This window comes from Juglans microcarpa x Juglans regia, chromosome 7D, assembly GCF_004785595.1.
Source record: "Juglans microcarpa x Juglans regia isolate MS1-56 chromosome 7D, Jm3101_v1.0, whole genome shotgun sequence".
NCBI lineage: Eukaryota > Viridiplantae > Streptophyta > Magnoliopsida > Fagales > Juglandaceae > Juglans > Juglans microcarpa x Juglans regia.
Window position 1 is genome coordinate 11529156 of NC_054606.1, and position 20636 is coordinate 11549791.

At 36.8% G+C, this 20636-nt stretch overlaps 1 protein-coding gene across 2 annotated transcripts; it reads left to right on the forward strand.

Moving 5' to 3' along the window:
* The first annotated feature begins 3969 nt into the window (after positions 1–3969).
* LOC121239942 (MLO-like protein 6) lies at positions 3970–10410 on the forward strand. Of its 2 annotated transcripts, XM_041137349.1 has the most exons (15): positions 3972–4312; positions 4438–4495; positions 4631–4884; positions 5356–5472; positions 5589–5649; positions 5917–6005; positions 8179–8253; positions 8416–8510; positions 8656–8705; positions 8796–8836; positions 8969–9142; positions 9301–9336; positions 9445–9512; positions 9623–9683; positions 9789–10410. In XM_041137349.1, the coding sequence occupies exons 1-15, from the start codon at positions 4190–4192 to the stop codon at positions 10260–10262; spliced, it is 1776 nt and encodes a 591-aa protein (XP_040993283.1). In that variant the 5' UTR covers positions 3972–4189; the 3' UTR covers positions 10263–10410. The 2 variants fall into 2 exon arrangements, with proteins under 2 accessions (XP_040993284.1, XP_040993283.1); XM_041137350.1 differs by lacking the exon at positions 8179–8253 and having other exon boundaries at positions 3970–4312.
* Positions 10411–20636: the final 10226 nt, after the last annotated feature.

Below are 20636 nucleotides of genomic sequence, written 5' to 3' on the forward strand. Positions count from 1 at the left end.
CAACTCCCGACGGCGTAGAAACTTCACCTTCAAATGATAAGTTGATGTTATTGCTTTCACAACATTCAATGTTGGTCAGTCTATGATGGCATTGTATGACGATTGAGTTCTGACCACTAAGAACTCAGTCATGTTGGTGGCGATGCAAGAGTCAGTTCCTATTGACACAGGTAGTGTGGACTCCATGGGTTGGACTACGTCTCCCGTGAATCCCTTCAGTATGGTTGGTGCTGGGCAAAGTTGGCTAGCATTTAAACCCGTCTTCATGAAAGCATCCCAGAACAGGATGTCTATTGAGCTCCCGTTATCTATCAATATCCTTCTTGTCGTATAATTCGTGACCAGTATTGTCACCACTATTGCGTCATCTTGGGGGTACACCAACCCCTGGAATCCTCCGAGCTAAAGAAGATTGGGGGCGAGTTATGCATCCGCGCCTGTTTAACAAGCCTCTCCACGTTGTAAGCTTTTTCGTATCTTGCCCATCTTGCATGAGCCTTTCTCCCCAATGAGGTCCACCTCCCTCATATCCACCAGTTATGGTGCGAAATTCTTCAAGAGTTGGCCTTTGCCTATCTGCCTCTTGCCTAGGCTGCTGGTCTCTTTGTTCTTGCAATGTTCTCGCCCTTTTAGGCGATTTCCTCCTTGGGCTCTCGCTCCGTCTATCCTTGAGTTATTGCTTCTTGTCATTCCAACACTGAGACGGAGATGTGTTGTCGACCACGATGCACTCCAGCTCTCCACTTCCATTCAATTCTTCAAATTTTTGTTTGAGCATATGGCAATCCTCAGTTCGATGGCCATTCACCTTGTTGTGCGCACAATACCTTTGTGGCCGCTGCCCACCGTCCTCATCACGCCTACTCTCTTTTGTTTCACCCTGGTATTGTACACTGCAATAGTATACGTGACCACTACTATACCTCCCCGTTTTCTGCTTTTTCTCGCACTGGCTCTTCCTTGGTCTTTGGCTACTTTCTTGGGTCCTTTTAGGGCCCTCCCTCGACGCATTCATCTCTTTTCGCCCTGGTCTGGTGGTGTGGGTGATCATCGCATCTTCAGCATTCAAAAAATCATCTATTCAATCCATAAACTCTTGCAGAGTGGATGGCGTCTTCCTCGCCAGTTCAGTCATGAAAAGGCTTCTTAGTCATATTCCCCCGAGCAATGCAACCAATGTGATTTTTTCATCTTGCTCATCAGCTGTCATTCTTTCCTTATTGAATCACGCCAAGTATGCCTTCAGACTCTCGTCTTCCCTTTGCTTCACAGTCAACAAGCACGTCACCAGCCATCTCCTCCGCCGACTTGCCATAAACTGGATGATGAACTGTCTGCCGAGTTCTTCAAAATTGTCAATGGAGCTCAGCCACATGCTCCGAACCATCCCCTAGCTGCTCCCTTTAGAGTCAGAGGAAAGGCACTGCATGCAATCTCTCTTGGGAATCTATGGAGAGTCATGTGGGCCTTGAAAATTTCTAAATGTTCCACCAGATCCTTGGAGCCGTCATACATGTCTATCAACAGAACCTTGAACTTTGATGGAAGTGGTACCGCCATGATCTACAATGTGTAGGGCAAGTTGGTGTTGGTTAACAATTGGTCAACCGACAACGATGTCCCTATCTTTTTGGCCATTTATTCATACTTATCCATCAAGTTGTGTAAGTCGTAGTGCAGTTTCTTTGTATCCTCATCCTCCTAGTGGCCTTTACTGGCGCCCGCGCTATTTGCCTCAATCTCCACCCTATTAGCTTGACTGGGTGTTGCATCTTCTCCCAACGGTTCGTTCTGTGCCTTGTGGACCTCGTTCTCCTTTTACAGTGAGTCGACCTCCGTGGTAAGCTTCTTTACTATTTCTTCAATTTCTGCAAAGTCTTCCTTCCATGTTTCGCAAAGTCTTTTCCTGATCTCTAGTTGCCTGAGACCTAGTCGTGGTGGACATGTGAAAAGCATGTTGATTATGAGATATAAAGATCCCATAGACGGCATCAATTGTTGTGGACGTGTTTCACCGTTTGGTACTCTCGATTTCCTGCAACCAAAGGGTAAGAAGGTTTGAGGGTGGATAAGGGAAACCTCCAATGCCTAAGTCAATAATTATAGGAGTAATCTCAAAACTAATTAATGTTCTTATTTGTTTAAGTACCTGGTTCCTTTAAATAGACATTTTGCTTTCTTCTAATCCTTCGGGTTTAACTACCTTATTTATTATTTAAAACTTGAATTCCCGTCTTTCAGAGTTATCTATTTGTTTTGAGTGGATAGATACCTTTAATCGTGCCGGGATAGTTGGTGAGAACTCTCTTTATCAATTTAGATTGAACCCTATCGGGTTAGATGGGTATCTAGGCCACAGGTATCATGCTGGGTCATGGAAGGCCAAGTCCAAGTAAACACCCTGTGGGCTTTTAGGAGTATTGGAGCCCTTCCATTACCACTAAAATATATTAATTTCTTAGTTTAACCCCCACAAAATGCTATAGGCCAGAGCAACAATAGTAGACCAAATATATATATATATATATATATATATATATATATATATATCATAGAGAATACATTGTATATGCAAAAACTAATTTCGTTTGTAGATGAAAAAGTCAAGAAACGTATAATATACGTATATATCAAGTTGGTTTCCCTTTTAATGTTGGTCGTTTTTTCCCTCGGTCGGCAGCTGGGCGTACTCAAGCTACGGCTATATAACAGGGGCATGCTATATTGTTTCAAAAATAATAGGATACTACCTTCTTATTACTCATTTATTATTTTTTTTGTATTTATTTTTTTTTATAATTTTTTATTTTACTTAATAGTTAAGGAAATGACTATTAGTAAGTTTATATATTTTTTTAATTATTTCTTAATGATTAAGGATGTTAAAAAAATACTTAAAATAAAATGATAAAAAAATAAAAACACTATAAATAGTAGATGGGTAGTAAACCTATCACTACCTATATTGTTTTAGGACTAGTCTTGTTTGTTTACAAAAAACTTGTTAACTCATCTCATCTCATGTAATCATTACAATTTTTTTCAAATTCTCATACAAAATAAAATAAACAATTCAATTTTTTTAAATTTCAAAAAAAAATAATATTAAAAATATATATTCTAATAATATTTTATTAAATTTTTAACTTTAATCTAAAAAATTATCATCTTATCTCATCTCATTTATGAAAACAAAAGAGTGCCTTTTTTGTCTAAATGAATTCTATTATATACAGTCATTTTTATATATTTTTTATACATTCTATTGATGTTATTAGCCAAATCAATTATTTTATATTAAAAAATAGTGATGCAACCAATTATCACATAGTGGAGGGCGTAAGGAGAATGTAAAAGTGATTGTACACAGTATCTTTGATTGAGAAATAATATTTAAAATGTGTATATTCTACATATTTTAAAAAAATAATAATAATTTAAAATTTATATAAAAAATTAATTTTTTAATAATAAATCTTAATTTTTTTTTTTCAAATACAACGTGCAGACTTACCCACCCTATCTTACAGTACTTTTTTCGTGCTGATGATCAGGGTCAGCAAAAGTTACCCATAAAATTAATAAAAACTACTTTTTTGAAAAAAAAATCGTGCAAATCGGGTTGACTCGTGACGTGATCGACGGTGAAGAAAGATTATTCCGTCGTCATCAAAATTTCAGTTAGTCAAGGAAGACTGTTTTTGCTTGGTTTGAAACTATAAATTATCTCAATTCATCATTATAATTTTTTCAAATCATAATACAAAATATAATAAATAATTCAATTTTTTCAAATCTCAAAATAATAATAATATTAAAAAATAATATTCTATCAATATTTTATCATCTCAACTCAACTCAACTCAACTCACTTCAACATCCAAACACAATCTTAATCTCTAATTTTTCGAGTCTCTCTCACTCTCTCTCTCTTATGAATTTGCTTCAGACTTCTCTGTCCCTACCATTCCGCGTCCAAACTATCAGATTCAAAGTAATAGACATTTAAAACGTCTCTATATAATATTGATCTGCCCTGATCAAGTTCATATCATCTAGGGTTCTGTATCTGTTGCTCCGGTTTCTAGTCTTTCCAAATTAAGATTCATATTGTTAATCTTAAATATTCCGATCGAGGCGTTTCTAGCCAGAAAGTTGTGGAAATTTCCAAGACCGGAAGCTCAATATCATGGCAGGAGCTAGTGGAGGAAGAACATTAGAAGAAACTCCCACTTGGGCTGTTGCAGTTGTGTGTTTTGTTTTGGTTTTCATATCCATAATCATCGAGCACATCATCCATCTTATAGCAAAGGCACGTATGATCGATCCATCACTATATATTAGCTGCAATCCTTAATTCATTGGGTTTTCGGGATTTTGATTCTTATATGTCATAATTTCGAGCTGAGATAATGATATTCTTCCACCACTTTGCAGTGGTTGAAGAAGAAACATAAAAGAGCTTTATTTGAGGCATTAGAAAAGATCAAATCAGGTAAGCCATGTACAGTACATCACAACTGTTTCGACAACCTTATATATATATATATATATATATATATATATATATATATATATATTCAAAATCGACATTGATATTGTCTTTGTCTCCATTGATCACTCCTTGCAGAGCTCATGTTGTTGGGATTTATATCCTTGCTCCTCACAGTAGGACAAGGTCCAATATCGAACGTATGCATATCAGAGAAAATGGGAGCGAAGTGGCATCCATGCGAGAAGAAGCAAGAAACCCAGTTGACCGAGGACGAGGACGAGGATTCGGAATCCAATGGCCGGAAACTACTGATGGTCATGTCGGATTCTGGTGGAAGTTTTCGACGCATTTTAGCGTCGGCGACGTCTACAGATAATTGTGCAGCCAAGGTGTGTGAAATACATGATGGGCCAATATTTCTGTATCATATATTTTTCTTTTCTTTTCAATATGGTAAATATTTTTCACATTGAAACAGCAAATCTCACACAATATTCCGCATAACACAATATTCCGCACAAATATAAATAAAGAACTACTGAAAAATATTAGAATGATTTCGAAATGAAGGTTAGGTTAATGTAAATATTAAAACAAAATGTTTTAACCACAAAAAGACTCCACGAAAGAAATCAAACCAAAGATAGACAAACACTTGGAATATGATGGAAATTGTGTAGAATGAAAAAACATGATCACAAGCTGACAACCTATGTATAGATTGTCTGCAGATGGTGTGTGAATCAGAGATTTTAGATTAATATAGTTATTCATATACATATATATATATATATAGATATTACGGAGGACTTTACCTAACATGATTATGGCATGCATGTGTATGGTATGAAAAATTACAGGGAAAAGTACCATTTGTGTCTGAGGATGGTATTCATCAACTGCACATTTTTATCTTCGTGTTGGCTGTTTTTCACGTCCTCTACTGCATTCTCACCCTCGCTTTGGGTACAGCCAAGGTATGTATAACCTACGTATCTACCATTAACTATACATTATTATTTCTATACGTTTAATACTATCTCTTACCAAAATAAAAAAGATATGACACATCATAACGGCTGTTGTGTTCCAGATGAGAAGATGGAAGCATTGGGAGACGGAAACCAGAACAGCTGAGTACCAGTTCTCACATGGTTAGGCCAAATTATATATGTCAATTACTTCGAACAGCTATTTTTTTTCCTTCGAAAAGTAAATTTATCACCTTCAAAATATTAGCATGTGATCACCAAACTCGTTACAGCATATTTGACTACTGAGTTGCACTTACATAATATATATTTATATATACACACACACATGATTACCTAATATATATATATATATATATATATATATATACGCACGTATTTTAATTAATTATATATGTATGTACTGATCATGCATGCATGCAAGTACAGACCCAGAGCGATTCAGATTTGCAAGGGATACGTCGTTTGGGAGAAGGCACTTGAGCTTCTGGACCAAAACACCTGCGCTCATGTGGATAGTAAGCCATGATCTCCATCTAATTAATTAATTTCCTGCATGTTAGCAGCTTTCCCTCATATCTCTCTCTCTCTCTCTCTCTCTCTCTCTATATATATATATATATATATATATATATATATATCTAACGTACGTACTAATTAGCCACGCATGCATTCAGTACTGAGCTCCTACGTACTGAGCAACATGCATGACAGCTTCCATGATGTTAAAATAATCTCTCTGTTTCTCGTTAAGGTTACGTTTGGATATTGAACTGAATTGAGTTGAGTTGAGTTGAATTGAGATAATAAAATATTATTAAAATATTATTTTTTAATATTATTATTATTTTAAAATTTGAAAAAGTTGAATTATTTATTATATTTTATATTAAAATTTAAAAAAATTATAATGATGAGTTGAGATTAGTTGAAGGGAGTTAAGCATCCAAAGTTGAGATTTGCAGCAGCAGCTAGCTGCAATCTATCACACTAGTACACTTATCCTACTTCTTTTTCTCAATGCTATTAACTTAGATTTGAAGTCCACTCCCATTATAAAAAAAAAAAAAGATGAAAACCTGCACAGAAATGGGGTCGGGTCGACGATGATCAAATATTACCAATTATGAAATTGAATCAATGTGGTCTTTTTTTTTTTTCATAGTTGAAACCCACATTAACCGTTAACGTAGTATACTATATATATATTTGTGTTAAAAGAAAATCCACGATGTTGTTTGTTAAATTTTACATGCTAATTTGATGTATTAATGATGCTTTATTCAATTCATGATGGGTTATGATCATTTAGGCTGCGTTTAGATGTTGAGCTGAGTTCAGTTCTTTATAAATAATAGTGAGTTAAGTAGTGGTAAAAGTTATGTGAAGTTCATCTAAACTGAGTTTAAAGTGTGTTTAAATGTTAAGATAAGTTTAATATTTTTTATAGAAAGTTAAAAAGAGTTGTGGATCCCAAATATAAAAATGTGTTAAGTTAAAAAAAATTATAAGTCTCACATATAAAGAGATTTTGAGTTGAGATAAATTTAATAATTTGAGAATTTGATATTTAGATATTAGATTCAATTTAAAATTAAACTGAACTTAGTTGAATTCAACTGAATCTTATAACTAAATACAGCCTAAATGATCATGATCATGTCAAGATCCATGCAGTCAAGAGTCTGCAACGAAGATCAAAAGGTCCTTAATTTATCTCGCGAGCATTGGTTTCCGATGCATATGGCCTGGAACAGGGCAGTCATCCAGGACCTTAACTAAAAGACAAAAAGAGAGAGCATAAATCTAGGGAAACACGGTGTTGGTCTTAGCACACAGTTACGAAAATCGATAAACTAGCCGTCCAAGAAACAGAGGCCGAAGACGATTATACCTTTTAATTTTCTGTATACTTTTTGACTTCTTTGTTATACACGCAACTTGTTTGACTTTTCCATTAATATATTAATTAGCAATTGACGTCTTAAAAGTTAAAATACTCGAAGTCTCCGTAAAATGTTATTAGCAATTAGTAATACATGACTTTACTCTCGATCGTATATATTCTATTTTAAATTAGGATGGAATTTTGTACTTATTTCAACTCGAATTTATTAAAATTTAAAAAAAAATTTATTTCATCTTATCATTATAATTTTTTAAAATTTTTATATAAAATATAATAAATAATTCAATTTTTTTAATCTCAAATAATAATAATATTAAAAAAATAATATTCTAACGATATTTTTTTCAATTTTCATCTTTCATCTAAAACTATCTCATCTCATATCTAAATCCAAACCAACCACTTTCTCAATTATTTCTTTTTCTTAAATTTCAGATATGTTTTTTTGGCCCACTTACTTTCTTCAGCTCAATGCAAGATACAATTTTTTTTTCCCAAAAGGTTTAAATGTTTTTCTTCTCTTTTCAAATATTTATGATACATATGCTTAGACTGCATGATTAGAGTGCATGTTTAGTACACTTTAACTCGATCCTCTTATTTATTTATATATATTTTCAAATCTTGGGTCAATGAATTTTTTTTTTTTGGGTCAAGTGGCGTAATAATATTATGCTTAAATCCAAAATCTTTAGTATTAATTTGTTTATTATTATTATTATTAATATTTTCAATCTCTATATATAGTCATGACTAAACACATTTTATTTTTTGTTTTGCAGTTCTGTTTTTTCAGACAGTTTGTGAGGTCTGTTCCTAGAGTTGATTACTTGACCTTGCGACATGGATTTATAATGGTAATTTTACTCTTTTAGGTCAAACAGAATGCATGCTTTCAATGATAGAACTTGTCACAACTTAGAGGGATAAATATATATTTATAAATTCTTGTCATTGTAAAATAAATTATTTATTAAGGTGATGAGTTTTTTCTTCTTGTTTATACAATAACTGATCAGGCACATTTGGCACCTCAAAGTCATAAGAAATTCGACTTTCAAAAATATATCAATAGATCATTGGAAGAGGATTTCAAGGTGGTTGTGGGAATCAGGTGATAATTTGATGCATATATATCTATTTATCATGTTCTCATCACAGATTCACTTTCAGGCAATTCTCTTAAACATTTACATAAATCATTTGATTTTCTCTTAAATATTATATCTTTTCTTTTCTTTTTTATCATCGGTTTTCAGCCCTTTGATCTGGTTCTCCGCGGTGATATTCTTGCTGTTTAACACTCATGGTGAGTTTCGACAAGTTTTCACATCGGTGATGTGTTAGTCCTTTGCCCAAATGACTGAGATCGACTGAGTTCTCCTGTTTCCTTTTGCAGGCTGGAAATCTTATCTATGGCTACCATTTATTCCATTGATTGTAAGCAAATTAAAAATATCTGCCTAGCTCTGATCATCACGTCTGCTAGCTATATATAAATATTCTGACTAGCTAGCTAGGGGATGGATTTAAAGACTAATATGAAATATGCAATCCTGCTGCATTAATCAGATCATCCTATTGGTGGGGACAAAGCTACAAGTGATCATAACCAAAATGGCATTGAGAATTCAAGAGAGAGGAGAGGTTGTGAAGGGAGAACCTGTAGTTATTCCAGGTGACGAACTCTTCTGGTTCAACCGCCCACGGCTTCTCCTTTTCCTCATTAACTTTGTTCTCTTTCAGGTACGTACATACAATATCCCTACATGTCCATTCTTTTAAATCTTTTTTTTTTCATGCATCCCTTCCCTCCATCATCGTTTACATGTATATTTATATATATATATATATATATATATATATATATACCTCTTTGTAATCTTTTGTCTTTGCATTTGCAGAATGCCTTTCAGCTAGCATTCTTTGCATGGGCTTGGGTAAGCTACTACGTACTCTCTCTGTATATCCCCTGTATCTAGAGCAGTTCAAAACTCCGAACTCTTTCCTTTATATTGAGGCTCCTGTTCGATCTATGGATTTTTCAGTATGAATTCGGGTTGAAATCTTGTTTCCACGAGGATGTGGAGGATATCGTTATCCAAATCGCAATGGGGTACGTCCGACGTTTTAATTTCTTCTACACACACACACACAGAGTTCTGAACTTCAATCGATTTAGAGTTCCTAACAGTAGGATTAAAATGGGACTGGCGCTTTGATCAGGGTCCTGGTACAAATTCTGTGCAGCTATGTCACTCTCCCACTCTATGCCCTTGTAACGCAGGTAACAATTCTTCTGATCATCACAAAGTAAAATGTACAGTTTTACAGATATTATATACATTTCTTTAATTTCTTATATGTGATGGATGGAGGCGAATGCATGCAGATGGGTTCAAGCATGAAGCCAACGATATTCAACGATAGAGTAGCGGCGGCGCTACGCAACTGGCACCACACGGCCAGGAAGCACTTGAAGCAGCAAAAGGGCTCAGCCTCAGTGACCCCTTTCTCCAGCAGACCCACCACTCCATCCCACTACACGTCCCCTGTTTATCTCTTGCGCCACCACCGCAGCGACATGACCGACAGCGTCCAAGGTATAATATCACCCAGAAGATCATCCAATTTCGACATTGATCATCTCTCATATTATTGCGAAACCGATTCCCCTTCCCACCGCGGCTTCCGGATAGGCGATGGCTCCACCCACGGCCACCACCTGGATCAAAGCAGTGTTGCGTATGATAAGGATGTAAACGAAATTACTACCATCTCGCAGACGACAGCTCGTATGCAACACGAAATTGAAATCGGGCCGCAGCCTAAAGACTTCTCATTTGATAAAAGAACGAGTTTGTGAATGAATTAATCATGATCATGCATGTATCGAAATCTTCATACATTTTTATTGATTAGAGATGATGACGCTAAGGCAGATCTAGTACTGCCACTACTAGCTTCTAACTTTGATGTCCGTCCCTGATTGATGCGACTGATCATGATCATGAACATATATATATATATATATATATATATATATATATATATATTGAGAGAGAGCGCTAAGGCAGCAACAATACCTGCCGTGCAGTTACAGACCTCAGCAAACACTCTAGAAGAATTAGAGAATATTCTAAGAGAATAAAATAGAATCATCCAGAATTGTATTGTTGTAACGGAAAGTGTGTGCTGGCAGGGTAATTGTGGAATTCTGTTGAGGCTGAAACGCCTATAAATATTTTAATCAGCAGTACTCTTGGAGATATGAAATATACAAAGTGTTCTCATTTACTGCCGTCTTCTCTGAGGCTTTTTTATAGTACGATGTTCTACATTATTTCTTATTTCTTTATGGTATCAGAATCTAGAAGGACTCGCGTCTAATATTTTTTCTTTTTTAGTTTTCTTTCCATTTCCCTTCTTCCATGGCAACTTCCGATTCTCCTCCCACAGTCACTTCCACTATCATACATTCTACCCCTCAATTCATCACAGTCAAACTAACAATTGATAATTATTTATTTTGGGAGGTACAGATTGTGCCATATTTAAAAGGTCATCACCTTCTTGGTTTTGTGGATAGCTGATTTCTTCCTCTTCCTCCTCCTTTGCTTGAAGATAAACCCAATCCTGCTCACACACGTTGGCTTCCGCAAGATCAATTACTTATTTCTACTATCAATTCTTCTCTTTCAGAAAATGTTTTGGCTAAAGTTCTTGACTGTACAACCTCATGTCCTGTCTGGACTACTCTTCAAAATTTATTTTCAGCCAAATCCAATGCTCACGTTGTTCATACTCAGTACCAGTTAGTAACTCATAAGAAAGGATCTGAATCAATTTCTGAGTATTTCAACAAAGCAAAATCTCTAGCTTCTTCACTTGGAGCTGCTGGTCACACTCTCTGATTCTGAGTTTTGTATATATCTCCTTGCAGGGTTGGGTATTGAATATGAGTCTTTAGTCACTTCACTGACTACATGTCCAGATCCCATCTCCACTCATCAGCTTTACAGTTTCTTGCTGAATCATGAGTCTCGCCTCAATCATCAAAATCAATCCCTTCTCACAGGCACCAACCTCTCTAGCAACGCCATTACCACTCGTCCTTCCATTCCCAATTTTTTCACTCGTGGTCGTGCCCCTTTCTCTCCTTGGGGAGGACGTTGTGGTCGCTCTGTTTGGTGAGGTCACTCTACCGGACCTCATGGCCATGCTCCTCTCTCATCCTTTTCTTCACGCCCTATTTGTCAGGTTTGTAATAAACTTGGGCACTCTGCCATAAACTGTTACTACCGTTTTGACCAAGCCTATCAAGCACACCCTCCTCCATCCCTCAAGAAAAATCTTTCATCCCTACCTCCCAACACAGCCCCTCTCAATACATGGTTTCTAGACACAGCCGTAACCCACCACTTCACACCGGATATTCACAATCTCAACCTGGGATCAATACAGTATCAGGGACTAGATCATGCAGTATCGGCTTGCCCATTCACAATATTGGTTCAACTCAAATGACAACCTCTTCTGGCAATTTCTCCTTGAATAATCTTCTTCATGTTCCAGCAATTTCTAAAATTTTACTTTCAGTTCATAAATTCTATCAAGATAATTGTGTCTTTTTTGAATTTCACTCTAATTTTTTTCTTGTGAAGGATTTATGCTCCTGGGAGATTTTACTTTAGGGTCTCGTTAAAGATGAACTGTATGCCTTGCCGGCATCCTTGACGCCGCCTTCCACCACCACACCTCAAGCTTTCATTGGAACCCGTACCTCTCCCCAGCTTTGGCACTCATGGTTGGAGCATCCATCATTTCGCACCACCAAGCTCATCCTCAAATGTTTTCAGCTGCCTCTCAACTCCTCTGCCGAACTTCTTCCTTGCTCTGCCTATGCTCAAGCAAAAGCCCACTCACTTCCACATCCAGCTAACTCATCCCCTTCTTTCATCCAATAGTTCATGTTTTTATTTTTCTATTGTCGATGACTACTCAAAATTTCAATGGTTATTTCCTATACAGTCAAAATCAAATGTTACATCTCTTGTCATTGCATTTCTTCAGTTTGTTCAAAATACTTTTTCCACCAATGTCATTTCGATCCAGTCTGATTGGGGTGGGGAGTTTCGTCCACTTCAACCCATTTTTAAAACACATGGGATTTCTCATCATATTACATGTCCATACTCCCATCAACAAAATGGGAGTATTGAACGTTGTCATCGTCATATCGTTGAAACTGGCCTCTCACTTTTATCACATGCATCCATTCTTCAAAAGTACTGGGTCAAGGCCTTCCTTGTTGCCACATATCTCATAAACCGAATGCCCACACCATTATTACAAGATAAATCTCCTTTTGAAGCGTTAATGGGCTAGACCCCTAATTACCATTTTCTTAGAGTTTTTGGGTCTTTATGTTGGCCCAACTTGCATCCCTTTAATAAACATAAACTGGACTACGGATCCTGCCCTGTGTGTTTATGGCTATAGCCTTGATCATAAAGGCTATATGTCTTTGCATATCCCTTCAGGTTGAATTTATATTTCAAGAGATGTTACATTTGACGAAACTGTTTTTCCTTTTAAATCCCAATTTGAGTCCATTACTCCCTCTATCACTTCTTCTCCTAGCTTTGTGTCTACTGGGCCTTCTCCTTTTCGGTTCTCAACCTTTTCGGGCCCATCAGCCAAAGCCCATCTCTCCTAGGTCTCCCTTGACGAACCCTCCCACAATCTTTGGCCCATCTACCCTTCATTCATCCTCACCACCCAAATCATCCACTAGGGTTTGTCCCTCTCTTTCTGCTCCCGCCGCACACACTGATTCTCCCCCTAATCTTACCTCAGCTCTTTCCTTACCACCATCGCCTCCAAGTTCTTAGCAACCGCATCATCCAATGGTTACCTGTTCTAAGTCTAACATTCAGTGTCCCAAGCATTGCAATGATGGCACCATTTCTTGGCCTTCGTCCAAAATTTCCAACTCCCTCACAGAAACATCTTCGTTATCTTACATGCCAAAAGAACCACGTTCCTTTTTCTGAGGCATCAAAATACCAAGAGTGGCGTGTTGCCATGAACTCCGAGCTTGATTCCCTTCTCTGAAACCACACATGGGACCTGGTCCCTCCCTCTCCCACTTATAATCATCTTGGATCCAAATGGATACTCAAGACAAAAAGGTGTGCAGATGGTTCTCTTGAGCGTCGCAAGGCTCCCCTTGTTGCTCAAGGGTTTCATCAGCAACCTAGACTGGACTACACTGAGACATTCAGTCTAGTGGTGAAACCAGTAACCATTCACACTTTACTTTCTCTTGTTGTTTCATCTAACTGGCCTTTGCACCAGCTTGACATACAGAACGATTTTCTGCATGGGGACCTTAAGGAAGAAGTTTACATGAAACAGCCTCCTGGGTTCGTGAATCCTGATTTGCCTACCTATGTCTATAAGTTAAAAAAATCTATTTATGGATTAAAACAGGCCCCCAGGGCCTGGTTTGAAAAAGTAAGTGATAGGTTGCTTTCATTAGGTTTTACATGCTCTGTTTTGGATTCCTCTTTGTTTATCCTACGTACTGCCATATCTAGTCTTTTTATCCTTGTGTATGTAGACAATATAATAGTGACTGGCTCAGATTCAACTCTTACTGCTAACTTCATTAAGGCTCTTAGTGCTCACTTTCCAGTCAAGGACTTAGGGCCTTTACAGTTTTTCTTAGGCATTGAACTTACTCATACAAGTTATGGTCTATTTATATCTCAGTCAAAGTATGTTTTTGAATTATTGCAACTTACAAATATGCAAAATTCCAAGACAGTGTCCATTTATGAGAAACTTACTACATTTTATGGTTGTTCATTTGATGACCCACAGTGGTATTGTAGTGTTGTTGGGAGTCTCCAATATTTAGCATTCACTAGACCCGACATATCTTTTGTTGTTAATCGTATATGTCAGTATTCCAGTAGGCCGTTAAGTGGATTCTGTGCTATCTTAATCATACTCGGCATCTTAGTTTATATTTTTCACTTAAATCATCTTTCAATTTATTTGTCTTTTCTTATGCTGACTGGGATGGGTGCCCTGATGATCGTAAATACACAGGTGGATATTGTGTCTATTTTGGTGCTCATTTGATTTCATGAGGATTTAAGAAACAACCAACTATTGCACTTTCATCTACGGAAGCTAAATATACATTTGTGGCTAACACCACTTGTGAGCTTCTTTGGTTGCAGTATTTATTACGTGAACTGGGTATTTCTCTTAATTCTCCTCCTACACTATAGTGTGACAATATTAGTGCAACTTATTTGTCACTTAAACCGATACTTCATTCTCATACTAATCATGTCGAACTCGATTATCATTTTGTTAGAGAGAGGGTTGCTGCAAAATCACTACTAGTATCACTCATCTCAAGCAAAGAACAGATTCCTAATATCATGACTAAGCCTCTGCAGCACAGTTTGCCACTCTTCGATCCAATCTCACTATCACTACAATGCTACTTGCATCACGAGGGGATGTTAAGGCAACAACAATACCTGCTGTGCATTTACAGACCTCAACAAACACTCAAGAAGAATTAGAGAATATTCCAAGAGAATAAAATAGAATCATCCAGAATTGTATTGTTGTAACAGAAAGTGTGTGCTGTTGAGGCTGAAATGCCTATAAATATTGTAATCAACAGTACTCTTGGAGATATGAAATATACAGAGTATTCTCATTTACTGTCATCTTCTATGGGTCTTTCTTACAAACATCTGATGCTCTGCATCATTTCTTGTTTCTTTAGAGAGAGAGAGAGATTGATATCGAGGTTCGTTAATTGCGTCATATATCCTGTATTAGACTGTTCATCCGAGTTCCAACCCGAAAATCTGGGTATACCGGACCTGAACCCGGGCTAGAACCCGGACCGGATCAGACCTGGGTCAAACTCGAAACTCAGGTTTACAATCTGGGTTTTTATTTTTTTTATTCATTTAACATCAAAACATTAAGTTATGTTCATTTTTAACAAGGACGTAGAAGGATGGTCATAGGTACAGTTCTAAAGAGCATAGATTGAAGTGGTATTGGTGGCATCAATTTCCAAACAAACACCAAGAATGATAGAGGCGGTTGTGAGAGTTGATGATACCTAACTTCAGCTTCTTAAGAACATTTGTCTGCCAAGTGCTCCAATCGGTGCATGAAATTCCTATGGGTATTTATAGAAAACAAATGTAAGAACCAACTTTCTGCTGAATATCAATAAAAATTGTGCCATGTTTGGCTTTTCATGAGTGCATTTGAGGTAATCTACAAATGTCCCTTATTACTGAGCTGTGTGGGGCACTCAGAATTCACCATGTAATTGATAGTTTTAAAAAAAAAAATTGGGTATCAGGTTGTAAGCCCGGGTGCCGGAATTCGGGCCGGGAAAAAACTCGACCTGGATGAACAATTCTACTTGTATATCTTGTTCTGAATCGAACAGTTTTGGAGGAAAAACACAGAGATGTATAAGGATCAGAAGCTGATATTGTTGTATTTGTGATATTACAACTTGTCCCAAAACTTTAAGCTGATGGAAATAGATAGATTTTATTATTTAATTTATATCTTAACACTCACCCCTCACGTGTGGGCCAGACTTTCTCTTAATGGGTGGCCCAACACGTGGAATATCTAATTAAATGAGATAGAGTGCAGAGTCAGGATTCGAACTCAGGACCTCTGCTCTGATGTCATGTGAAATCACCACTTGTTCCAAAAGTTTAAGTTGATAGGAAGAGGTGAATTTTATTATTTATTTTATATCTTAACAGTATTGACGGCAAACTTCTTCAGAGATGATCAGACCCTTCCAATGCAACGACCATTGCGTACCTAGCTAGCGTGCAATTTATGGTATTCCAAGCATAATGCCTTTGGTTTGACTTTAATCTCTTCCCCCGTAAAGATCCTAAGTATAAAGTGATAGAAAATAAAATAAAATAAAAAAGTAAATGGAGATCGAAAAATGGTGGAAATGAGACTTGAAAGATTTTTACTATTCTCTATTGTTATTAAATACAAGACAGATTTCTATTTATCGAGAAATTAAATTGAGATAAGATAAGGTAGATATCTTAATCATTATGAAAATCAAATCAAGATAATATTAAGTCAAAGTGATTAGATAACTATGTAAATCAAGTCAAGATAATATTAAATCAAATTCATAATTTAATATTATCTTCAAAATCCCCCTCAAACTCAAGGTAGAGAACTTTTGAATCTTGAGTTTGAAATTTAAGCATAGCATTCACATCCATTAATTGATCGCTGATGAGATTATGGTCTTGGTGATGAAGTGGCTGGCAACTGGAACATTAAATCTGTAGTTGTGACAAAGAATGGACTATATATGGCCTTGGTCAACTATAGGACCAAAATGAAAATGCCAAAATTGGATCTAGGGTTTTAAACAATGCTCAGAATTGATCAAAATTCAATAAAAAAATGTCTTATGACTAATAAAGATATTCCAAATGTATGGACTTGAGATGATATATAATTGAATGAAGATGAAAATTTTGTGTAAAGCTAGCGGAAGAATAAATATTTCATAAGATCGAGCCTGACACTAGCTAAAGTCTTTGATACTATGATAGAAAGTAAAATAAAATAAAAAAGAATATAGAGAAGAGAAAAGGAGGGAGAGAGACTTTGATGGCTACATCTTTACTATTCTTAATTGTTATTGAATACAAAGCATAGATCTCTATTTATAGAAAAATTACATTGGGATAATATAAGATAAAAATATCTTAATCATTATGAAAATCAAGTCAAGATAATTTCAAATCAAATTCTTGATGTGATATTATCTTCAAACTCTCCCCTCAAACTCAAGGTTGAGAACTTTGAAATTTTGAGTTTAAAATATGAGTGTAGCATTCATATCCATTAATTGATCACTGATGAGATGATGATGTTGGTGATGAAGTGGCTGTCAACTGGAATATCAAATTTGCAGCTATGGCCAACAATGAGCTATATATGGCCTTGGTCAATTATAGAACCAAAATCAAAAGACCAAAATTAGATATGGGGTTTCAAACAATGTTCACAACAGATCAAACCAAATAAAAAATGTCTCATAGCTAGGGGTAAAACCGACAGTTTCGGTTCAGTTTTAGTCCAAAACCGATGAGCAACTGACAAGTTTCATACATAGTTAAGACTAGCTGAAACTAACCGGTTAAGGGGGAGAAAACTGGCATGTTCGGTTTCGACGTGATGTCGATCGATTTGTCGGTGTCTCGTCTGTGCCATGATGAGAGATAGTATTGAGAGAGTTCATGTCGCGATGAAAGAGAAAGAGAGAGAATGGTGGCACAACGTGATGAGAGAGAGAGAGATGGGAGGTGCGATGAGAGAGAGATTGATGGCGCTGTCACTCTATAAGAGAGGAGAGAGAGAGAGAGAGAGATGCGTAGCAGAGTCGCAGACGATGCTGCATGAGGGAGGACAAAGAGAGTCTGTGAGAAATGTGAATCAGGAAAAGAAAAAAAAAATGAGGGGGTATTAAACCCTAAATCCAAACAAAGTCATTTTGTGTATTAAACCAAACAATATCGTTCCATTTTAATTTTTTTTTGTCTAAACGGTAAGTGTAAAACAACGCCGTTTCACTTCACTTAAGTGAAACAATGACGTTTTACCTAAGATATATTATTTATATATATATATAATATGTATATATTATATCGGCCAGTTCGTCAGTTTGAACCTAGTTCAAACCAGGACTGAACTGGTTTATGTCGGTTTCATCAATTTTCTACAGTCGGCTAACCGGTTCTCTACCAGTTTAGAGCCCGGTTCTGGACTCTGGTAGCCAGTTCCATCGGTTTCTGTATAGCCCTATTCACAGCTAATATAGATATTCCTAATGTATGGATTTGAGATGATACATAATTGAATGACAATGAAAATTTTATTAGAGGTAAAGCTAGCGAAAGAATGGATATTCCATAGGATCAAGCCTGGAGTCAATTGAACATCCAAGATCGTACTTTTGAGTGTTGCAGTGTAATAAAACTTGTGTGTATGAGTGAATCTTAGCATATTCAAATCATTAGAGTTTTGATCTTTTAATGCAATTTTATGCTTGGTCGGAATGACTCTTTCTACAATATAAGAAAACAATAATCAGAATCCCTTGGGTCTCGAAGGATTGAGAATACTCCAATGATTATGTTAGACCATTTCGTACACATTGAAAAATTCAATGAATAGAGAGAATCCTGATTTTAATGTGATTCCTATGAATAGGGTTCATTGATATTTGACATGTGTTGGGCTTGAAGACTTTAGATTAGGAGATCATCCCTTAAAAAAGTGGGGGCGAATTATTATCTTCCTTTTGTGAGTGGGACCAATTGGTTAATTTTATTCCTACAGTTGCCTCGAATACTCATGGTTAAATGAACCAATTGTTCGGGTAAAGGAATCATATATGTCTCGGGGTGTCAATTTGTGTTTGCGGGTCGTGCTCATGTCATGTCAAGTCATGAGTATTAAACTATACGGGTCAACCCAAATACAACCATTTTAATTAAACATGTCAGACTCTAAAACCCTAGCATAACCTATATTGGGGGTGCTACCCACCCTACGTGGGCGGGCAGCCACTATTCCTGCACCCCCCCCCCTTAGCTTGGGAGGAGTCATTTTGCCCCTGCACCTAGTCCCCACCTCCATATACTTCCTAGCCCCATCCATTCAACAGGCAGACTGGTGGCTTAGTCCATCGGTCGTATCTCCGTCCCTACGTGCCACCATTAATCCAAATCCTCACATGGAGAGCCACAACCTCTCTATGTGTGGAAACACCAGATCCACACGTGGAGAGTCATGGTCGTGGCTCTCCATAGGTAGAAACCACCATATATGTGGCTTGACCACTCTTCTGCTCCCAGACTCGACTAAACCAAAATCCAACAAAAGCAAACTCAACCAACCAACCGAAATTCATATCAATTAACCAACGAAAATGGAACTAAACCTAGTCAATTGTGTGGCCATGCCGTGGCCTATTGCTTGGAGCAAAGAACCACAACTAGTCATGGTCGTGGGTCTTTGCAAACCCACAACCACGCCGTGGCCTGTGGACAAGGATGGAACTAGGATTTGGTGTGTGGGGGGCGATTGGCAAAGTGTGTGGTATGTGTCAGCATAAGTAATATGTAATTTTATGCGAGCGAGACAGAGAAAACCAACTATGCTCTAATCGGTTATGTCTCAAACAGAGACATACAGAGAGAAAGACTATTTTGGAAGCCACTTTAGATAACAAAGCTTAATTCTTGATGGGTATTTCCACACACACACATACATATTATTTGTTCTAGACGCCAAGCATGAAGATTTAAGTTAGATAGATGAAAAAAACATACAAGCTTTGGGAAAAAAAAAACAAGTAAAAACTAGGAGGTTTGGGAAAGAAACACAAAATAGAGGTAGTGAGATAAAGTTAAACCAAATGGACATAAGACCATAACATAATAGTGGAAATCAAAGGGGATTCCCTTCCCTTCTTTTTGTAAAAAAAAAAAAAAAAAAAAAAAAGAAGAAATTTGAGAAAAGAAGTGAGAAATGGAAGCAATCCAAGTGAAGGAGAAGAATTATCGGATAGGGAGGTGGCTACAAAAATGGGAGCAAGAGTTGGCTGAGGAAAGCATAAAAAAATAGAGAAAACCCAGATCGCAACTCAGTAAAGCTATGAACTTTATCATCGACTATACAGAAGATGCAAATGCAAATTGAAATTCAAGGAAGTCGAGAATGACCCAATTGAGAAAAAGATAAAATAAAAAATCATGTAAGCTTAGAAAGGAAGCGCAAGAAAAAACTTGACGAATAAGAGTCTATAGAAATTGTAGATGATATGAAACGAAACAAACTGCACACCAAAGGCAAATAAAGAGAGATAGAGATAAAATACTTTACCTTTTTATGTCTACGGTGTTGGGCTATTGGGGTAGAATTCCATGGATTTCTTTTCTTGTTTTGCTCCCTCTTCCTCTCTCTCTCAAATTTGAAAAAAGAAGTGTTTTTGCTCTCTCTCAAATATGTTCGGTCTGTTAAAAGGATTGGCTTGGAACATGGAATAGGTACTTTATGTACTTATGTGACAAGAAGTCCAGAACGTTGGCCGAAGCCTCGCCCAAGAAGTCTAAAACGTCAT

Bases quoted from the DNA above. Each gene is read 5' to 3' on its own strand.
- LOC121239942 (XM_041137349.1), top strand. From the start codon at position 4,190: ATGGCAGGAGCTAGTGGAGGAAGAACATTAGAAGAAACTCCCACTTGG. The intron at 4,313-4,437 runs GCACGTATGATC...ACCACTTTGCAG, and splicing joins TCATCCATCTTATAGCAAAG to TGGTTGAAGAAGAAACATAA. The intron at 8,511-8,655 runs GTGATAATTTGA...ATCGGTTTTCAG, and splicing joins AAGGTGGTTGTGGGAATCAG to CCCTTTGATCTGGTTCTCCG.